Below are 19,298 nucleotides of genomic sequence, written 5' to 3' on the forward strand. Positions count from 1 at the left end.
AGAAGTTCCTTCCTTCACAGGAACTTCAGTGTACTGAAATTTTTGCACAGCACAGTAATGAAATCTATAGAAAACCCCTCACTATTTAATATTTAATGGAACTGTAGCATCCCCTCAGTAGCAGAATTTCTCATAGTGTATTTGTGGATCTTGGCTAAACTCCAGACTTCTGTCTCCAAGCCTGTAGAACTGTTTTATCCCCATCAGGTCAGTAATGAGTTTTTTAGCCTTCCAAGGCATGCACAGTAGTCTAGACTTTTTGACACATGGGTGTGAAAGCAAATCGTACTTAAATTTGGAAAATGTTAGAACTGTGTTCACACCAAGGGGCTGTGCCAGTTAATGAAGTAGGTGCTGGTGTTCAAACACATGTGGAAAAATCCCAACAGTTTAGAGAAATTACAATGTCTTGAATATAGCTCATGTGCCATCCTAGCTCTTAATCTAACACAGACTTTGAGTGACTTTATGAGTTTGTCAAATGTAAAATTTTCATTCCTTATATTTTTTTAATCTGTGTATGATTTTCTCACTCTATGCAGACTTTCAAACATGTTCTTATCCGAGAAGAACAATATGACTCCATCATAGTCTTTTACAACTTAGTGTTTATGCAGAAGCTGAAAACAAACATTTTGCAGTATGCTTCCAGCAGGGTAAGCCATTACCTCTGTTCATTATTCAACAGACTAGAAATATACAGGCAATCAAACCTTATGATTATTTTATTATTTTTATAGCCTCCCACTCTGTCACCAATCCCACACATTCCTCGCAGTCCTTACCAGTTCTCCAACTCTCCTCGGCGTGTCCCTGCTGGCAATAACATCTACATCTCACCTCTCAAGAGCCCATACAAATTCTCTGATGGGTTTCAGTCACCCACAAAGATGACTCCAAGGTCTAGGTACGTTGTTGACAAGCATTTTTGGACTAAATTTAAGGTATTTGGGAGATATTAGTGGAAGCAAATTGAAAAACTGCAGTCTAGTTTGTCTGTGGCTATCATATAATTTCTATTAATAGTTTTTATCCTGTATTTGGAATCTCTATTCATCATTCAATGCTTTTCTGTTGTGCTCAAGGAGATTTTTTGTAGGTTTTTTCCTCTTTTTTTTTTTTTTTTTTTTTTTTACCCCCCACCAAAGAAGAGTTTCCTGACCTGGTTGCTATAAATGTTGGTGGCTTTGACCCTGCATGACACTCCTGATAAACACAGATGAGCTTTGTCAGCTCCTTTAAAGAGAAAATACTTTTTTGCAACAAAATGTTTGTTTAGCTGGCTGAACAGAACATTTCAAACTGTTGGTTACTGGCTCTTAGCAGATGAGGATGACAGTAAATGTACCAGTTTCCAGTGGCTTTTCAGACTAGGATCAAGTGAGTCCCACTGTGCACAAAAGTTTAAATGTTATTGTGTACTTTAGGTTGAAGTCCTGCATGACTTTGATTAGCAGACACCTGAAGGTAGAGATGAGAGGATGATTTTCTGGGTACCCAGCACTGAAGGCTTTTCTTTCTGATACAGGACAGACTCTGGGGGCCTCTGATTCTTTCAAGCCATAATTTCATGTCTGTCTGTGTGATTCAGTTTATTTGGTGATTGAGCATTCAGTGGCTCAAAGAGAAATGTCTCAACACAGTAAAGCACAGTATGGATTTGCACTGTTAATGCAGAGAGAGAGGAAGAGATCTTGTTAGTGCCTTGTGCTAACCTGTGCAAATTAGTCAATGCTTCTGTCATGGTTAAATGGAGCTTAAACTTCTCTTCTTCATTTGGCAGAATTTTGGTGTCCATTGGAGAATCATTTGGGGTGAGTTTTAACATCTTTGATGCCTGGTCTTAAATGCATGTAACTTTTGGAGGAATGGGGTAGCCTGCTCACATATCTAGAGCAGGCCAATGAGTGTACCTGATTTACTAAAGTAATTCTGTTAACTCCTTTTAAATATCTAGACTTCACCTTCAAAATGTGTTGCATTTTATTTTAGTTGCTTTGACACAAGATAAGGGTCCTTAAAACTCCAGAGTTTTAAGAACTCCTAATTTTTTTGGATAATCTGCAAAGTTGGAGTGGCTTCAGGATTTATTGGCAATTCTTTCCCTGTTTTCTTGTCACTTCAGACTTCTGAAAAGTTCCAAAAAATCAACCAGATGTTGTGCAACAGTGAGGGGCAGCTGAAGCGCAGTGCAGACGTGGGAGCTGCTGCCCCGAAGCCACTGAAGAGGCTGCGCTTCGATATAGAGGGGACGGACGAGGCAGATGGAAGGTGAGAGATTGCCCCGGGCTTTTCAGAGGTGTGGCATGTATTGGGGTCTCAGGGCCTTCATCCTAACTTCCTCCTGATACCCTCTCTCGTGTTAATTTGTGAGCTTTAGCAGCTGAATCAAATGAGAGATGGGAGCATGAAGCTCCTCAATTACATGCTTTGATGTCAAAAAGTGACTCTCTTTATTTAAAGTTTAGGTTATGAAGGTGTAAAAAGTTACTAACTTAACCTTATGCTTTCTTTCTGTAGCAAACACCTACCCCAGGAGTCCAAGTTCCAACAAAAGCTTGCAGAAATGAGTGAGTATTACTTTTCTCATAATCTGGAGAGCCCTGAGTGCCTTGGATAAGAGCGCTTGGGCCCACTCAGATGAAAACATTGTTCAACACCGATGTGATCTGGATAATTTGCTTAGCTTTTGTACTTCCTGCATATAATCTTGAAAATGCAGATTACAAAATGGAAATTTATGTACACAGGAAAACCGTATGCAGATTTTTTGTTGCTTTGCTTTTATAGGGAAATGTCTGAGACTGGTTTTTCTTCTGCTGTGGGTCAGCATTTCTTTCAGATCTTATGGCATCACTTTTCTGTTTTGAAATGAAATTCAAATCTAGCTCATAAAAAGCAAAACAGCCCCACCCCCACGTCTGAGTTGTATTTTCCACTTGTGAGAAGCACACTTGGCCTGGCCAGGCATTCTCACTCTCTGAGAATCTGAGCTCTGCAGCTGAGCAGATTTGCCCATTAAAAACTCTTACATTGCTCATCAAGATAGGTATGAGTGTGGATCCAGGCTTCTGTGTTTTAAGGTAGGGAAAATGTTTCAGTGTTGATTTATGGTGGGGGTTAAGAAGGAGAGCTCTGTCTTGTGTCCAGTGGTGTTGGTGTGTGCCACTGAGGGGAAAGGGCATTCCTGGGCAGGCTGTCTCTGGGATGTGGGCACTGCTCAGCCCACAGCCTCTGCCTGGCGAGATTCCTGATGTGACATGGACCATCTGCCCACCTGGAGGGTGGAAATGGACACAGTGAGGGGACAGAGACAATGAGAACTGGAGTGAACAGGTGGAAGGAATTTCATAAGATCTGTAAGATTGAGCAAGAATGGCTGAAACAGTGCAAAATCAGGTGTTCATCCTATAATGAGGGATTTGGTTTGTTTACAATAGAATAATGTACTTCTATTCCTTGTGTCATTACAACTTTTTCCAATAATCAGTCCAAAGTAATTACGAATAAATATTTCATTCTTTTTCTTTGCTGGGTTTTCTTGTAGCATCTACTCGAACAAGAATGCAAAAGCAGAAGCAGAATGATGGAAATGATACCTCAGCCACTGAAGATAAGTGAGATTCTTCTCAGGACCAGGGGCTGCACTGCCAGCCCTCTTAAATTGTTTTTGTTTTACAGCCTTCATTAATAGAGTTGCTTTTTAGTTGCTTTCAGTTCCAAACTGCTAGTTGAAAACATTTGTACTTTTTAAATTGTTAAATGTTTTCCATTATACTTTGCCTTATGATGTAGCATATATACAATGTAAGCCACTGAATTTAATTTATATATTTTTTGAGGATTTTTTAAAAGTCTTGGAAAGTGTCTGAATTTCCTGTTGCAGCATTACTGATTTAAGCCAGTTCAGTCTCGTTGGATTGAATTTTTTATGTCTAAAGGTGAAATGTTAGCTAGAATGATTTTGAAATGCACTAATTTTGTTTCTTAGCTTTGATTATTAGGTTTTCATTATTTGCAAATTTTGAAAATGGTGGGCCAATTACTGCAAAGACTTCCTGTCTCTGTTCATAATTAGCACATCAAATTCCCATTAAATTAAATGGGACAGCAGCTGGGGGCCTTGCAGAGAAGGGGCCTCACCTCAGGAGTACAACCTGAATTCAAAGTGAAATCATTTCATAGCCTTACTACTGACACCAACACTTGGCATTTTGTAGTTTTTGCTTCCCCAGCTCCCACCCCAGTGTCATTTTGGAAGGCAGTTACACTGTCCCTTAGTTTGAATTTCAGGGAGTATGAATCCCATAGAGATTCATCCCAGAATCCCACACTGAAACTTCCCAGAAGCTGAAGCTTCTTCCCATATGCAGAGTAATTGATGTGCCCTTTCTTATCGTGGGAGATCTCAAGTATTACAAGAAAAAAACAAAACAAAAACCCCCCAAAAAACCCCCAAAAACCAACAAACCTAAACCATACCTGGTACTCACAAGATTTCAAAATTCTAAAGATGTAGAATTTTCTTGATTTCTTCAAATTTTCACCTAACTGTAGCCAAGCCAGAGAGCTTGAGGAACAGCTGGAAGCTGAGTGTCTCCAGCTGGGTTCCAGGTAAGAGCAGCCTGGTCTCTAAAAGCACAGGGCATCCCCATTGGCCTTACTGCAGCATCTGCAGTAAGGTGAACCCACGTTGGGAAAACCCTTCTGCCTTTACTGAAAAGGCAGATAATTGGGCAACTTGTCAATGGTTGCAACTAGCAAAAAAACCCAAACAAAACCATCCAATACTTTTACTACAATACTAGCCAATTAACAAAAGCACGTTTTATTTCCAGTGGATTAAAATATAAGCAAATCAATTGTCCTGCTTCAAAATTACCCATTTTTATGAATGTTAGCTTTTGCAGCTTGTTAAGTCAAGAACAGCTACAGTAAAAAAGCATGCTATTAATGGCACAAACGTTTTATACCAATGTCTTCCAGGGAGCTTATTTACAGATTGTTTAGCTGATCCTAGAGTACCTAGAGTAGGAAGTTTTTTAAAGTTCTTGTGTTGATTCAAAGCTAACCCTAGAACTACTAAAAATTCTATGAGCAGCAAAAACTGTAAATTAATTTAAAAATAATATTGAGGGAGTTTTAGACTCAGTATGGCTCCAACTTCCTTACTGAAGATGTACAGAACTTTCCAGAGTACCTTATGTTTATTTTCTCACTTTTTGCAGTTTTACAGACAGGATATGTGTTAACCTTGGGGTGCACTGACTGTAAGCTCTGTTACAGCAGTCCTTTGGCTGGAGGGATGATACAGAGTCCAGTATCTACACAGATTCATTCTTTCTTTACTGTGACAATGTGGTTTTTTTTGTTCAAACAGACTGAAGGCTTTACATCAAATGTACAATATTATTTTATACAACTAATCAGTTCCTGCCTTTCAAGATAAATAAAATAGCTTTTAAAGGATTTACAGTCAGTGATTTTCTTATATTAGGTGATTTCATATGGTACCTATCCAAATAAATACATACTGAAACTAATGGCTTTTTATTAGATATGGAAATCTTACTGTGTTTGACACCACTTTTCTTAGAGTGAGACCTTGCTGTACTAAAAATGGCCTGGAATATTGAAACTTTTCCAGGAAAAAAGAAAATTTGGAATCACAACAGAAGCTGGGCACAAAATGTGAAGGCTATTTTAGGTGCTCTTAACATCAGGCATCAATTTCTGTAGAAAGCTGAAGCTGCCCTGGGTGTAAGATGAGGTCAGGTAAATTGTATCCTTTAAAGGCCCATTTTGGTCCATTGGTGCTTAAGGGAATGGAGTCTGTCAGCCTGGCTCTGCAGCCATGTGAAGGTGGATGAGCTGGCTCCCAGCCTCTTCATTTGATGCTTTATACCTTAATCTCTTCCTGCTGTCCACTGTTTCCAAATGCTGTTTGTTCTTACGTGTCATAGGAGCTTATTTCTTCTTCCGTGCTACAAGCTGACATATTTTAAATGTAACAAGCTTGTCATAATTTACATTTGCTTAAGAAACAATGATTGGTGTTCTGAGGACCATTTTATTAATCGCAGTTTATTAAGTCACCAGGGCATTGATTTCTTGAAGACATTCTCCAGCTTACAAATGTGTTATCTGGAGACGCTGATTTTTAAGAACACAAATAGCCTTCAAGGTACCTCTGTGAAATATTATCTGCTTTACTTCCCCCCCCCCCCCCCCCATACAGTCAATTCAGTCTACAAGCATCAAACTTTCTTCATTTTTACTGAAAAGAAAGGAAAAAAGTCCCATTCAAACTGTTTTAAACATTATGGCATTTTTATTAATGGTCTATTAAACCAGGTAAGCTTATATAGAACAAAAAAATCATTTATGTAAAATCAGGCTGTAAACTTTCTACATCATTGGGTGGTGGCCAATGAATCCTGCCTCTCTGGGGCAAATAAATGCTTTGTTTTACAAGGAAAGTCCATGGAAAGTGTTCAGATCATACAAAAACAGCAGTTTACATAGTTACCAAGCATTGTAACAGAACTACAGGTGGATACTAGATGACAAGGCAGTGCTGGCTTTTAGCTTCAGTAACTTAGTAGAACCTTCAAATGATCCTACCCATGTACTTTTTTTTTTTTTCCAGACTCCTTTCTTGAAAAGAGAACATTGCTTTTTATTTCAACCCCAGACACAGTTTCTGCTTGACCAAATGTTCACTTTTTAATAAATATCTTTTTTCTGTTATATCCTAAAACACAACAATACTTTATTAAGTATTTAGTCTGCAAGATACACAAACACAAGGTTGCTGCAGTCCATCTGACCACAGTAAAAAGCATCCCTAATTTCTTCTGAAATGTCCCACAGTTGGGTTTCAATATTTACATCCATGCACCCACATTTAACCACCTAAGCCAGTAAGGGTGGTTTTTCTTTGAACACATGCAATGAAAATTTAAAAAAATTAAATAAATAAGTGTTTCTATGAATGTAACACTATTACATCCAGGTCAGATGATACAAAATAAAAGCCAACGCTGACACATTGGACCTTTAGAATCACCCTCATTCCGTCCAGAGATGCTTTTTCTCAAAATTACAGGCTTTGTCAATTATTCTGAAATTGCAAGTAGGCTTTAATGTGTATGGTTGGCTGGAAATAATGAGCAGGAAGGAAGTAAATTGGAGAAGAAATGACACTTTGTTCTATTAAGCCAAAAATGTCTTGTGCCAAGACAACTGCAATCCCTGTTCAACTACTTCATTATGAACTTGAGCTAACGGAGGAGAGTGGTCCCTCTCTCCAGTGCTATCATTCCATGGAGCAGTGTCCCCAGACAGCCAGGGAAGGTTTGTGATCAGATGTTGAGTCAGAAAAACCCCCATCATTTAACATTTATAATTTTTTGATTCTTCTGAGTAAAACAACAGAAACATGCGGAGAGACCTTTCATAATCCACACCTTAAGAGAGCTGGTGTGACCAGTGCCATGCCAGCAGCAGGGGAGGGGTTTCCCAGCTGGTTCCATTTCCCAGTGGGACTGGATGTGTGCCAGTGTGCTGCCATGGGGGTGGATGGGACAGGGGATGGTGCCAGCTGCTGCCCCAAGGCTGGGATGTGGTGGTACACCCTTGTTCTGGGCACTGCTGCCCTGAAGGAAGTGCTGGCAGGTGAATCTGGCATCTCAGGCTTAGCCAGGGATCTGCAGCCTTGGCTTTCATGGAATCCCTTGTGCCCACACTGGCATGATCAGTGCTGGGCTACAGCACACAGGGTTGGCAGCAAAATTGTGCCCTACGGTGACACTGTTTCACTGTCTGCAGGAACCTCTGGCTGTGTGCTGGTGCCAAGTGCTTCTCAACACAAACTTAGCAAAACTGATCTCCTCCCCCAGCAAAGCTGTGTTTTTGATGAATCAGCATTATGGATTGGAAAGGTTTTGACCACTTCTGTTTGAATACAAAATACTGACACAGCTGCTAAGAACAGACTTAACACTGCTGGAGGAAGTCATACTCATCACTGAGGGGGTGGCAGAATGTGCTTGTTAGCAGTAGATAATCCAATGTATTTCTAGTGAGAGTCTGAGGCAAATATCAAAAACACAGTTAAATATTTACCACAGCATTTTCTAAAATATTTGCTCATCAACCTCTTCCTAAGTAAATTCTGCTACCTGTGCGCTTCACCTTTCTAGTCATACACACAGGGCCTGGGGTGAAGGGGGTACTACTCACTACTCCTTTTCCTCTTTTTCCTCATACTCTTCCTCAAAGAACAGGATTGTTTGAGAAATGAGCCTCCAATATAGTAAAGAACAGCTGTTTCCACCTTAGACATGAAGACGTGATAATTTAAGGGAATTAAGTTCTTAGAAAGCACATTTGAGGATTAGAAAACATCACTGAAGGATGCTGTGGCACAGCAGGGACCTGCAGGAAGGCTGCATGACTACTTACATAATTATATTTGTGAGTCCATAATTATATTTGTGAGTCCATCTGGTGTCCCGAGCCTGGTCACCCAGCTTTTTTCTTCCCCATTTGTAAAATACTGCAAAAGGCACTTGAAGTCACTTCACTCAGTTAAAATCTGAAATTCTCAAGGTTAATTCACAGTTACCTGTTACAAAATTCAAGTAAATGCTCCATAAGCTCCACATCTTCTGTAACGGGGCAAACCTCTCTCTGTGCAGCACTGGGTGGATTTTCACCTTAATTCATTTCAGCCAATTAGGAATGAAGCATCTACTCTACCTCAGCCACCAATGATCAGTGCTGGGAGAGAGGCATGGCCAGAGGGCATCTCCTCTCTCCTGAACAGCCCTGAAAGGAAAGTGGAGTGCTCACCTCACAGCTCTGACCACAGGAGAATCTGAAATGCCCTATTTGGACAAGTTACCTTTATCACCATTTGGAATATAATGTCAGTTCACTCTTAAAAATTTAATTAATTTGAAGTTACCACTTGAAAATCACCTTTTTCTCCATTTTTCTGAAGTTGATCTGAGGAGAGATAGTAAAACTAAATATGCCTCAAGCAGAACTTGAAGAATGCTTGTTTGGGTTTGTAACTAGGTGGTTTTCTTAGTAGTCAAATTCACGGCATGACAATTTACATCCCAGACAAACTTGATGAGTGCTTCCATTGGGGTGCCAGGGACATGCCTGGTGTAGTGGAAAGGGAGACCCTTTTCATTCTGGCCAAACAATGAGACAAGAACTCAAAACTGTAATATCCTGCTGAAGCTCCTCATAAATTAACTCCCAAATAAACAACAAATGAGACACACCCTTCTACAAACCACAAAGCCTCGCATCCTAAAGAACTTATGGAACTTTACCACATGTCCAGAAACACAAGTTTGTATCTCCACTGGATTATAAAAAAAGCCCATGATGGCATATTAACCGAGTTTTCAGACAAAAACAGACGATGAAAGTTTTAGCAGCAAAGAGGTCACTGTGCCATGAAATCCAAACACAGACTGTTTAAAAAAAATTAGTAACTAGACAGACTAGATAATGACAAGCTTAGTTTGCTTGACTTTGGGTAGGAAAGGGTAGTTACTGCATTAGATTTTTGTGTTAAATTCTGGCTCTTGGCAAGGAACAGTCACCACACACCTTCACTGTAGCCATCCTTACAACAAAGCCTACATGTCAGTGGACTTCTACACACTCCCTAAGCTGATGGACACCGAGACTTTCCTTCCAAACCATTGCACATTCTGACCACGGGGTAGTTCTCCAAAGGGAAAGTATTTCCAGAAGGGAAGAGGATGTGCTCTTCAGCTCGGTAGTAGTCAGACCTCAATTTCGGAATGCTCCCACTCTGCTGGCTTTGCTAATGAAGTTTTTCAGGAGGTCATGGTCCATGTCTGCAAAGCCTTGAGTTTGTGTAACAACAGTCAAATGGTTTATGCAAAATCTGAAGCAAAATTCTTCCAAGTCCTAGGAACAAATTTGAGTAATTTGTATATGAATGACTGATAAAATTATGAACATTACTACTTTGTTTCAAATTTGTCATTTAATTAGCAAAAAATATACCAGATTGTTCCTATTATCAACCCCTTTTCTATCCTTTTGATGAGATCACAAATGATAGGATGAAGTTTTTTCATACAAACTATTCAATAAACCCACTTTGAGAAAATAGGAGTAGCCACCTAAATCAACTCTAGACCTCCATCACATTTACTAGAATTTACTACATGCTCATTAGAAAAGTTACCAACAAGTGAAGCCATCAAATTGCCCCAAAAAGAACTACTAGAGCATCAATAACTCATTTCTTGTCCTCCCTGCACTGAATTCAGTAGTGAATGTCCTGTGAAAAACAGCAGATCTGCTAGTCATGCTGGAAATAAAAGCAGAATATGATGTAAAAGGGGATGATACTTGCTGAACACAAACTGCATGTTAGGATACATATGTCTTTCATGGCAAACCTAGGAACTGAATTCCTCTGTCTAATGGGATTCCCAGAGAGCACAAAAGGTTCTGTCTTGTCCTGGTCTCACTGTAAGAAGATGCTCAGCACAGCATGGCTACAAGCCAAACAACCACGATTGCATGCAGCAAATTCTTCCCACTCAGACTCCTCACAACAGTGGCAATCTTTCTCTCCATGCACTGGCTCAGCCTCCTTTAGTTGGCTCCTATGCAACAACTTGCTGTGAAGAAAAATTAATTACCTTCTGCATACAGAGCTGGAGCCAGCAGCAAGGAAGTCAGAATTAAACCATAAACTATAAAACTCTTCAAGGGTTACAGCAAAAAGAGTAACCCAAGCCAATTTGATTCTATGTTAACTACACAAACATTGCAGCCTGGCATTAATAGTAGCAAGACACTCAGCAGACTACCTGTGCATTTTCTTTTGAAAACTTTTCCTTAGATTCCACGTTTCAAGACGTAACTAAAGCATAAACTGAAACACAAAATATCCTTAAAGAAGAAATATGGTATAGCAAGTATCTCATCAACAACTACTGGGAAAGTAGAAGAGGAATGAGAATAGAAAAAGCAAAAAACCAGAGGAAATAAAAATGTAGACAATCAAAGACAGTGACACCTTAAGTTCCAGCAGACTTCTGAAATGGCACTGTTAGAACCTGAGCTGCTTTACAGTCAATGTGTAAATTTTTATACTAGCTAAAACTATCAGCAGCTAGTTTTTCTGATGCTGGTATGAATAGAACCATAGGTTATAGAGAATCAGTCAGTAATTTTGCAGTTTCAAGAAATACTGTCTTTTTAATTCTGTTTTATAGAAGATGATTAGTCTAAACTTTGCTACAGTGTGTATGAGAAATATGCTTTAAATTAACTTGTAGCAGAAACTCTTAGTATTTTCTGAGGATAGGAAAAAATATTTTTATACATCTTAAATCCTAACAGAGGTATATGGTAGTCAAGTTAGTCTTCATTTAATTTGCAATGTGGAATGGCATGTCACACACCACTATAATCTTTCACTTGCAGTGTTCACATTTAATGACAAAAAAAATAGAATTCTATCCCTTCAAGCTTCCAAAACATAAGGCCTCTTTCATAATCCTTCTTTTGGCAGTTTTCTACTGAGGTCCTGACACTGCACATTGTTCTCAATGTAGTACACTAGAAGATATATTAATGTAGTACACTAGAAGGTCCTGGTTTATTCCATGATTCCTTAGAGGTTATCCCCATGTTTTTGAAATCTTTTTTTTAAGAAATCTTTGCTGCCCATCCAACCCTCTCTGACCCGTGGGTATAGGCAGGAGGGCAACAATACACCCCAAGTTTGGCACATGCTGCAGCCAGGGCAAGTAAACCAATTCCTCATCTGACAATTGTGCTAAACTGTTACAGTATGTTTTGAAAGAGCAAAACACTGAATCATAGAAGGAAGAGGAGGATAACATGTATTTAGTTATCCAGCAATCCCTTCTATTGTGCTTCAGGCCTTATAAACTCTGGTACTTTGTTCAGGCTAGTTTCACTACTTCACAACACACCTGAACATATCTTTAAATCCTTCACCAGATACAGACCAACCAAAAGTACTTCTGCTTTGAAGATGTTCAAAAATTTTGGAAAGTTTGTAGGAGGAGAAACTAAAGAATAAATTTTTAATGAAAAATCTGCTGTTAAGAGAACCAAACCATTGGGTCATGCCTTCCTGTAGAGTTTTCCCTGCCATGCTGGGCTTGTAGCAGCACAGCACACTGAAGGCACAAGTCCTTTTTGACCCAGCCATCCATGCCCTCTGTTTCTGCTACCTGGGTTACAAATGCCTAGTAACTGGCAGCTGGCACTCTTACTATATACTGATCTCTTGTTATCCTCTCTTTCAATGCACAGAACTCACTGAATTCCAGTCTCCTCTTTGCAACTCCTACCCAAATTCATCTCCTGTAGTTTGCTGTCTCCATACGGCACTGACTATTGTAACATTATTAATTCAGTGTTTGTTTCAGTCTCTCCTACTTGCCTCCCATACCTGAAATGTCCCCTACATCTGAAATACATAATCAGACTTTTTGGATAATAAAGCCCACCACACAGTTATTTCCACAATCATCACAGCACTAGGAAGATGAGAAAAGGAAAATATCTTTGAAAGTTATTTCTTTACCAAAAAAGCACGGATAACAGGCTGACTGCTAGTGACTCATTCCAGAACCAAGGGCAGAGCAGATGACAGGATATGGGGGGAGTATTAACAATAGGTAATTTATTGTATGTCAGCATAATTCATTGTAAACAGCACTGCTAAAGTAGATTTTTTTAATAAAAGCACAAGTGTAAATATGCAGGGACTTTACAGCTGACTCCTTCCGCTGCCTGTAAAAGTCAGCACCAGAATGATTGTACCAGACACCGGCAGACAAAATGATCAGGTGGAGAACTCAGGAAGTGAAAGGGCAAAATCCAAAGGCAGAGATGTAAATGGCAGTGAGAAATTTGTATGCCAAGCCCTGCAATGCCACATGACAAGGAAGGAAGCAGATTAAAAACCCTGACTCACGGGGGCAAGCCAAAAGGGCAGGAAGAAAACACTAAACTGGGAGTTTTAAAATTTTTATTTAACAGCTTAAAAAGGGAAAAAAAACATTTGTTAAGCCAGAAAAGGAAATTACATTAATCATGCCTCATCAGTTAAATACAGTCATGTTTACATTAGGCAGCTTCATTTCTCAGAAAACATCTGCTTATCTGAGGAGAAGTTCTTACCTGAGCTTCGTACTTGACAGCAGCAGAGAGGAGAGCAATGGCATTCTCTTCACAAATGCCTTGTTTGATCGTTTGCTGGCAAAGCTTTTTCAGTCTGTTTTCTCTATACAGTGTTGCCAAATCTAGCAGCCCTGTGAAAATTTATACACCTTTAACTATTCTGGTGCAAAATATATTAGTGGCTTTTCAAGTTAATCAATTATCCTTTTGTTTTAGGCTGAATTAATCAAAGATGTGCTCTGTTTTTTTTCCCTATGTGATGTGTGCATTTTTAAGGTCCCCTACAGACCTATCAAAAAAGGAACCATTTTATTACTATGGAAGTGTTCTATTCTCTTGTTCTCATTCTGGACATCAATTACTGACTTACATCCTCTTAAATTCATGCAGGGAAGAGCTCCCTTTTCATTCCAGATCAAAAATCACTACAGCTACTCAAACAAGTAAACTTTCAGGATGGCAGTAGTGCCTTTCTAAATAAAGGGAAGTTCTTAGTAAGAGCAACAACGAGTTCTTTCTGAAAACTTTTCACCTTTGATCTCATTGCATGCCCTCCACTTATCCTCCTTGGGCATGTTTACTGCTACTGCATCTTTTCTTCCTGACACCTGCCACATTCAAGATTAAAGTGCTGAAGAAACTAAAACCAACAAGCTCTGCTTTCCTTACTCTGTAATGACACCTAGATTGAACTTTTCAAAAATAATCATCTGGAGTAATTTGCATTTATGGCAAATACCTATTGCATCTTCAGGAGGGAGCCTAATGTTGTCTGTATACAGATATTCCAGGAAGGCTCGGTAAACAGGGTAAGAAAATTCACTCATTTCTATAATTTCATCATCATTATTGAGTACGGAGCGGAAATGTTCACACCTACAAAACACGAACAAAAATTGTACATGGCAAAGAGTTAAGCTTGAAAGATGAGCTGCAGCAAGAAGTTGGTGAAAAAAATAAGTCAGTCCCACAGACTGAATACAAAAGCAGAACCTCTAGCTACATGATTTCTTGCTTTGAACATGTTCATTTCTTTAAGTCTTACAAGCCTGATATATATAACTCAGAATTTTATTTCTGTTGTTAATATTTTATGGCAGAATCCATTTCCACTTACAATATCTACAAGGATTATCCATCTAGTTTTGGTGCCATTTTTTAAAATCGATTATACATTAACAACAAATTTTATTACCTGTCTCGTAGCACATAAAGTTTACAATTAACTTAGACACTTCTGAGATTTGACCCTGATTTCTCCAGCATTTCCCAATGAAGAGGGAAATTATTAGTAATTTCAGATATCATTTATTCCAGTGTCCGAGTCCATACACAATTTAGCATTAATCATGACATTCAAGGATTAACTTACTGAAAGTGAAGACACTCTCACTCAGATCTTTCATCATCTTTTCCTTACAAGTCTGAACACTTTTGTCACAGATACAAACAAGGACAAAGCACTGCCTTTGGAAGCTGTAATCTGCAACTTCCAGTTCACAGTAATTTACAATGCACTGTAACTTACTGTTCCCTAAAAAGCATCCTAGCATGCACATTGTTTTCAAATGTTTTGGTGATAAAAATGAACATCTCCACTTCTGATAACTTCTCCTAAAACAACCACAATTTAATCATACTTCTTTGTACTACACTAATTTGTAACTCGCTCACATCTGAATTTTCTCTTCTTTTACTCAAACTTCCCTGTAAAAAGTAAGATGGTTTCCTTTTAATGTCTCTGAGACAAAACTACAACTTAAAGACAGTATTACTTAAATCCAAATGAAAAGTAATTATTTAACTAATGACTTAAGTTCTTCACATTTTACTTGTTAATGAAAGAACTTTTTTAATCTTAGTATTTGAGGATTTTAATAATGGAAAAATAATGGAACCTCTTGTCAAATTCATAAAGAAATAAAGTCATTATCCAGCTTCTGCCACATCTTTTACCACATTCCAGCATTGGGAGAGGCAGACAAAACCTCATTGTTTTGCTTCCCAGAGCCCCGTGTTAAGTAATGGTGAGACCACGCTATCCATCCAGCATGGGTCAGACCTTGGGAATGGTCTGTGCACCAATGGCACCACACAAAAGTCAGAGAGAAGGCAGTACATTGATCCCTGAAAAATTAAGCCAATGAAAACAAAAGCTGGTCAGCACACATCCTCCAGTCTGCAATTATCTTGGAGTGAGTGATCTGTTGGAGCGTCTCTCTCACTGTCGCTGTCCCTGAGTGGACCCAGTGCAGACACATCCAGCTCTGGCTGGCTGAATGCAGGGCTGGCAAATCCCACCCCTGCACTGGGATGTCCCTGCTCCTGCAGGCAGTGATGGCCTTGGGCTGCTCTCACTGACATTCTGGGTGCTCCCTGCCATTCCTCCACCACTGCCTGCCAGTAACCACCAACAACGGGATCCAGCTCAAGAGCCGGAATGGAACAAGATGGAAAGAAGTCCTCATAAGCAGTAAAGAAATGACTAAACAACAAAAAGGAACTTTTAGCAGCACCGCTTTCATGACAATGCTCCAGGCCAAATGTTGCAAAACATCTTCTTAAATACTTTGATCCAGTTGCACCATGACAGTAAAGAAAATATTAATTTTACAGGCTGTGCCTGTGCTTTATTATTCCCTCACAGTATTTTGGTAACACCATATATGTAAAATCATTTTAGAATTAGATATTTCCTTCACAGAATGCCATATAATCTGATAAAAATACAGCAAGAAAAAGGAAATATGGGAAAGCTACATATAGGCTGATTATCAGGAAAACGAACCTCAGGAACTGTCATCATCTTATTGCAGGGGCTCCATACTGTTGTCTCCTGATTGCAAAAGTTTCTTGTGGTCATCTCCTCAGACCACTGACCCTTTCTTCTTCACAAAGCAGCCAACTGACTCCAGTTCCCTTCTCACCCAGCCACTCCACTCTTTTATAGCACTCTTCTTCTCATTGCTCACAGCTGTGGCCTGTTAAAGTCAGGCCTGTTCCTAACCCTTGGTGATTGGCCCAGCTGCAACTCCTTAGGGGTGAGATTACTTTCTACTATCTTTATTTACTTGTATTCTATCCCCCTACCAGGAGCATTTTGGGCATACACAAGATTTGGTGTGGTATCTGATGGAGAACATGTGGCATTCCAAATGATGAGGGTGGACTATAGGCATGAATGTAATGAACAAGCAATGAGACTAGTAAAGAGAAGACAAAAGTAATACAGGTAATCAGAGTAGTAAGAGGAGAGCAGAAAAAAAAAACCCCAAAACCAAACAACAAAACAAGGACAGGCAAGAATTAACAGGGAATTTTAATTTCACACAGTAATATACAAGAAATCACTAAGAGGGCTCAGGAGCAAAAGCAGCAAGATGAAAGTGGTGATAAGCTGAGTGAGATAGCCAAGCATTTTGAGAAAAAAAATAGCAAAGAGAGAAAAATATAACAATGAGGAGGATGAAGCAGAAGCAATGAGGAGGCAAGGCAGAAGAGATCTAAAGCAGTGTCTCTAGAATATCACAGCAGAAACCACATTAGCAGTAACAAATTAATCTCTCTGCATGTTAATAACAATGAGATCATTCTGTAGATCTGCTTACGTAAAATCTCATCATAAAGTGGTCTTAACTTGCAAAAAGTTGTAAAAACAGAAAAAAAAGCCAGCTTAAAAGTCAAACTCACTGGTTAGAATGTTTAAAACACATAGAACAAGAAATGTATCATAAAAGGAGGAAAGAGATCATCTGGAAGATGCTGAAACAACTGAAGTGTTCTGTGGAAGGAAAGAGTGCCAAGAATAAACACAACCCCCTCAAATCATTCTGGTGGAGGCATCCAAGCATATAAAGGAGGAAAAAACTGATTCTAACTACTGACAAGACAGCAGAAGGAAGTGAGCCTTTTCCTTGGCAGCAAAAGGTTATTGGAAATTGAGGTCAAGGACATTTAGGAGCACAAAGGAGGGAGGGAAGTGTAGGCAGATAGTAGAGCAACATGTTTGACAATTACAAAGGGAGTAACAGTGAAGAACAGCAGATGAGTCCCTGACTCAGGGAAAAGGGAATTTATAAGAGTAAGTCAAGAATTTTTTTGCAGTGATGACTCAGCACAGTGGACTACACTGCACAGTTTAGTTTATACAATTCATACTGTTTGTTTCTTACCTAATTTTAAGAAGAACTTTATGAACATGAATGTACTTTCCATCCACTAGGAACTTCAGGTCTGCAGTTTCAGGGTTGTCAAATTCCTTCTTTAGTGATTGGGCAACTGTTAGATGGTCATCAGGCTCTAGAATAAATAGGGGACTTTATATAAAGTAGTAAACAATACAAATATCTCCCACTACAACATTCTGGGTATCTGTCAGCAATTAACAGTCTTAACAAATACATCTCCTTAAAGGTAGCAAAACCCCCCAGCAGCCTACGTGTTCTGTCTGGGCCAGAAAAGCAAAGAAAGGACAGCTTTCTTCAGTCCTTTCTAGTTTCCTGCTCCAAGCAAATATCTCTATTAAAAACCTCTGAAATCCACTCCTTTAACTCATCTATATAAGGCCAAGAAAAAAAAAAAAAAAGTTTAATCTCAGAAGTTTACTGCACCATATGATAGAAAATGCTATCAACCATTAGTCAGTAAATTATATCAAATTGAAACTGTTAGTTATTATAAGAGCCTCCAAAGATCAATAAAAAAATCATAATAAAATTTTCTGAAATGCTTCCATAAGGAGGCATTATATTACAGCAAAAATTAATCTATTACAGAAACAACATATTGGTTGCCAGTGAAACTGTCCAGTGCAATATCACTACAAGTAAATACCAACACTTACAAGTTTATTCTAAAAGAACTGTTTTCCCTAGACTTAATTGTGTTAGAAGCACAGTGTGTCAAGGTCTGCATACTCCTGTTGGTGTCATATGTCTGTACATGTCTGATATTTGCATTATAAAGTTACCAAACAGCTTTGAAAAGTCCTCCATTATCTGCATACAAATTTTTACCTACTGAACTGATCTAAATCTCCATCACACAGCATCAGAGAACCATCTTCTTTAATACTAGTAAAAAAATCAACAACACACTCTACCCCCAAATCTCATTCTGAACTGTGACAGCATTTTGTCTTCTTACCATATAAATACATATTATGGGTTTAGACAGATCTTGTGGGTCAGTAATTAGTTGTTCTCTACAGAAAATTACATAAATGCTAGGTCCTGTAACCTATCAAACTAGAAATTAGAATAGTATTCTGCTGAAAATGGAAAGACCTTCTCCACAAGCTCTAAAAAAGCTTAACACACACACACACACACACACACTTTCATACTGTTACACTTTGTTTAGCACAGTCATTTTGCGCTTCATTTAGAGAATGTCAGGTATACACAATTTGGGTAGGTACACATAAAATGGATGGGGGAAAGAAACCCAATACAGTCATGATAAAAAAGAGAAATGTTTCTGAAACAATGATACAATAAAATACTTTGTTAGTTCTTATTTTGTACAATGTGTGGTTTATTTATTTTGACCTCTGATTCAAAGTTGACTGGCAATCCAGGTGTCTACAAAGACACATCTCCAATTGACTTCTTACAGCCATCAGAGGAAAACTGAATAGAGTGGGGTTCAGCTTTGAAACTCTTAGGGGGAAACCAGCTGCTTTTATTTGTTACAGCAGTGAAAGGGGAGCCTGAGGAAGGAAATGAAGAGGCAGTTCCCACTGACAAGGCACAAAGCCAACAAAACTCCTTAGCAGCCAGCGCTAAGAATTGTATTAGAAATGTTAGAACTGCCACAAACATGGAGAGAATGGGTATGCCTGGGTGTGGAAGCACACAATAAAAGGGACAGAGAAGGGCTGTAAGCATGGCAGATGTCCATGGCATAAAGGTCAGCAGATGTAAGATCCCAGGACACAGCTGCCTGAGGATTCTCACCACGCATACATCAGATGACAAACAGCAGTGAGTCAGTCCTGAGAGCTTGCCAGGGTAGGACAGGATGAAGAGGCCAGTCACCCTCAGCTCCTGGAGTGTGCAAAAAGGCAC

General features: G+C 39.1%; 2 protein-coding genes across 5 annotated transcripts in view; one reads left to right on the forward strand and one right to left on the reverse strand.

Moving 5' to 3' along the window:
* RB1 (RB transcriptional corepressor 1) overlaps positions 1 to 4,791 on the forward strand; it is a 71,329-nt gene extending 66,538 nt beyond the window's left edge. The window contains exons 22-27 of the mRNA XM_058018306.1: positions 543 to 656; positions 741 to 907; positions 1,784 to 1,814; positions 2,126 to 2,271; positions 2,521 to 2,570; positions 3,548 to 4,791. Of these exons, the coding sequence (XP_057874289.1) occupies positions 543 to 656; positions 741 to 907; positions 1,784 to 1,814; positions 2,126 to 2,271; positions 2,521 to 2,570; positions 3,548 to 3,621 (582 nt within the window). The 3' untranslated portion in view covers positions 3,622 to 4,791. The remainder of the gene's footprint in view (positions 1 to 542; positions 657 to 740; positions 908 to 1,783; positions 1,815 to 2,125; positions 2,272 to 2,520; positions 2,571 to 3,547) is intronic.
* A 1,518-nt stretch (positions 4,792 to 6,309) lies between these two features.
* RCBTB2 (RCC1 and BTB domain containing protein 2) overlaps positions 6,310 to 19,298 on the reverse strand; it is a 33,089-nt gene continuing 20,100 nt past the window's right edge. For all 4 annotated transcript variants that reach the window (XM_058044135.1, XM_058044145.1, XM_058044124.1 and 1 more), the window contains exons 10-13: positions 17,403 to 17,529; positions 13,970 to 14,106; positions 13,231 to 13,361; positions 6,310 to 9,960 (exon numbers count right to left, since the gene is read on the reverse strand). In XM_058044135.1, coding sequence (XP_057900118.1) covers positions 9,820 to 9,960; positions 13,231 to 13,361; positions 13,970 to 14,106; positions 17,403 to 17,529 — 536 coding nt within the window. In that variant the 3' untranslated portion in view covers positions 6,310 to 9,819. The remainder of the gene's footprint in view (positions 9,961 to 13,230; positions 13,362 to 13,969; positions 14,107 to 17,402; positions 17,530 to 19,298) is intronic.

This window comes from Melospiza georgiana, chromosome 2 (genome assembly GCF_028018845.1).
Source record: "Melospiza georgiana isolate bMelGeo1 chromosome 2, bMelGeo1.pri, whole genome shotgun sequence".
Classification (NCBI taxonomy): Eukaryota; Metazoa; Chordata; class Aves; order Passeriformes; family Passerellidae; genus Melospiza; species Melospiza georgiana.